This window comes from Heterodontus francisci, chromosome 45, assembly GCF_036365525.1.
Source record: "Heterodontus francisci isolate sHetFra1 chromosome 45, sHetFra1.hap1, whole genome shotgun sequence".
Lineage (NCBI taxonomy): Eukaryota > Metazoa > Chordata > Chondrichthyes > Heterodontiformes > Heterodontidae > Heterodontus > Heterodontus francisci.
Genome location: NC_090415.1, coordinates 18000174 through 18001845, shown reverse-complemented (window position 1 = coordinate 18001845; position 1672 = coordinate 18000174). Strand labels below are relative to the sequence as shown.

General features: G+C 49.9%; 1 protein-coding gene across 1 annotated transcript; it reads left to right on the top strand.

The window, feature by feature from the left end:
* The first annotated feature begins 764 nt into the window (after positions 1-764).
* On the top strand, positions 765-1481 carry LOC137356482 (histone H1-like). Its single transcript, XM_068022368.1, has one exon. It carries the CDS (start codon positions 780-782, stop codon positions 1467-1469), a length of 690 nt encoding a protein of 229 aa, XP_067878469.1. The 5' UTR covers positions 765-779; the 3' UTR covers positions 1470-1481.
* The last annotated feature ends 191 nt before the right edge of the window (positions 1482-1672 follow it).

Here is a 1672-nt window from a genome sequence, read left to right as displayed (position 1 = left end):
GGACTGAAAAATGCAGCTCTGAGGAAAGATTGGAAAGACTGTGGTTGTTCTCCTTGGAACAGAGAAGGCTGACGGGAGATCTGATTGAAATGTATAAAATGTGGAAGGGCCTGGATAGAGTGGAGCTGAAGGGTCTATTTACCTCAGCATTGAGATCAAAACCTGTCCTGGGAACTCTAGATTTAGTGAACAGTTCGACATGAGAATGTGTAGATGTGAATATTGTGTAAGAGAGAGTGTATTAAAGGTGCTGGCGGGTTAGTCTAATGTCACTGTGTTTGTGCGTCCGGACTCATCGCCGGATTTCCGAGTCCCTCTTGTGTCAAGTAACAAGATTTTCCAGTCAAAGAAGCACATTGATCCCCTTCTCATTCCCAAAGTGGGAATTCAGTGTTGTTTCTTTGTTGATTTCAAGATTTCAGTCAAAATGTAGAGAACATGTCAGCTATCGGGGGAAAGAGCGCCATCAGTGCAGCAATAAAACGGTTTTCAGTCAAAAATGGAGTCTTTACTTCAAGTGCAAACTTTTGGATAGCAAGCATTCTGATGTCAGAGACAGGAAGGATCTAGTCTGGGATTCCACAGTACCCGAATTTCAGTTTAATTGGAGAGTTTAGGGCCAGAGAGAAACACAGAGAGGCAGCAGGAGCCGGGAGCTGACAGCAGGTTGTCTCCGCCCCCGTCCGCTCACTGCCTTTAAGTTGCTCAGTGCCGCCACCACCGGCTTCATTTCTGACCCAGTTCTGACTGACAGAGAGAAGTTGTGCACAGTCCCGGACATGACCGATACAGCAGCCGCCGAAACGGCTCCTCCAGCCGCCGCCGCTCAAGTCAAGACTCCGAAGAAGAAGAAAGCAGCACCCCGGAACAAGTCAGCCGGTCCCACGTTGAGCGAGCAGATCCTCAGGATTGTGGCGGATTGCTCCGATCGCAAGGGGACCTCACTGCCCGCCATAAAGAAGGCTCTGGGTCGGAGCGGTGTGGATGTGGGGAAGCTCAGGACCCAAATCAAGCAAAGTATCAGGAGGAATGTGAACAAAGGTTCCCTGGTGCAGAGCAGCGGTACAGGTGCCTCGGGCTCCTTCAGAATCCCTAAGCAGGGAACCAAGGGAAATGTGGGAAAGAAAGTGAAGTCAGGAGCAGGCAAAAAACCTTTAGTGAAGAAAACAGCTGGCAAGAAAGTGACAGCAAAGAGATCAGCAGCCAAGAAATTACCAGTCAAGAAACTAGCAGCCAAGAAATCGGCAGCGAAGAAAGCAGCAGGCAAGAAAGTGACCAGCAAGAAGGCGGCAACGCCAAAGAAATCCCCAGGGAAGAAAGCAGCGCTTCCGAAAAAGTCTCCTGTGAAGAAGGCCAAAAAACCCAAGAGTGCCACGGGCGGAAAGGTGCTCAAGAAAGTTCAATCATCAAGGGGCAAGACCAAGCCGAAAGCAGCAAAGGCTCAGAAAGCAGCCCCTGGAAAGAAGTGAAACTGCACGGGAAACTTGTACACATCTGAACCCAAAGGCTCTTTTCAGAGCCACCCACATCTCTCAAGAAAGAGCTGATCCCCCGATCAAATGATCCCTGTCCCGCCGCCGTGTGCACATTTCACATAGAAATGATGGGAAGTAAATGCAGGATCCCTGGTGACTCGCTGACATACACCACACTCTGCCCTTCCCCCACTCTC

What these genes read in the sequence shown, in the direction of transcription:
- LOC137356482 (XM_068022368.1), top strand. Translation starts at nt 780, where the DNA reads ATGACCGATACAGCAGCCGCCGAAACGGCTCCTCCAGCCGCCGCCGCT.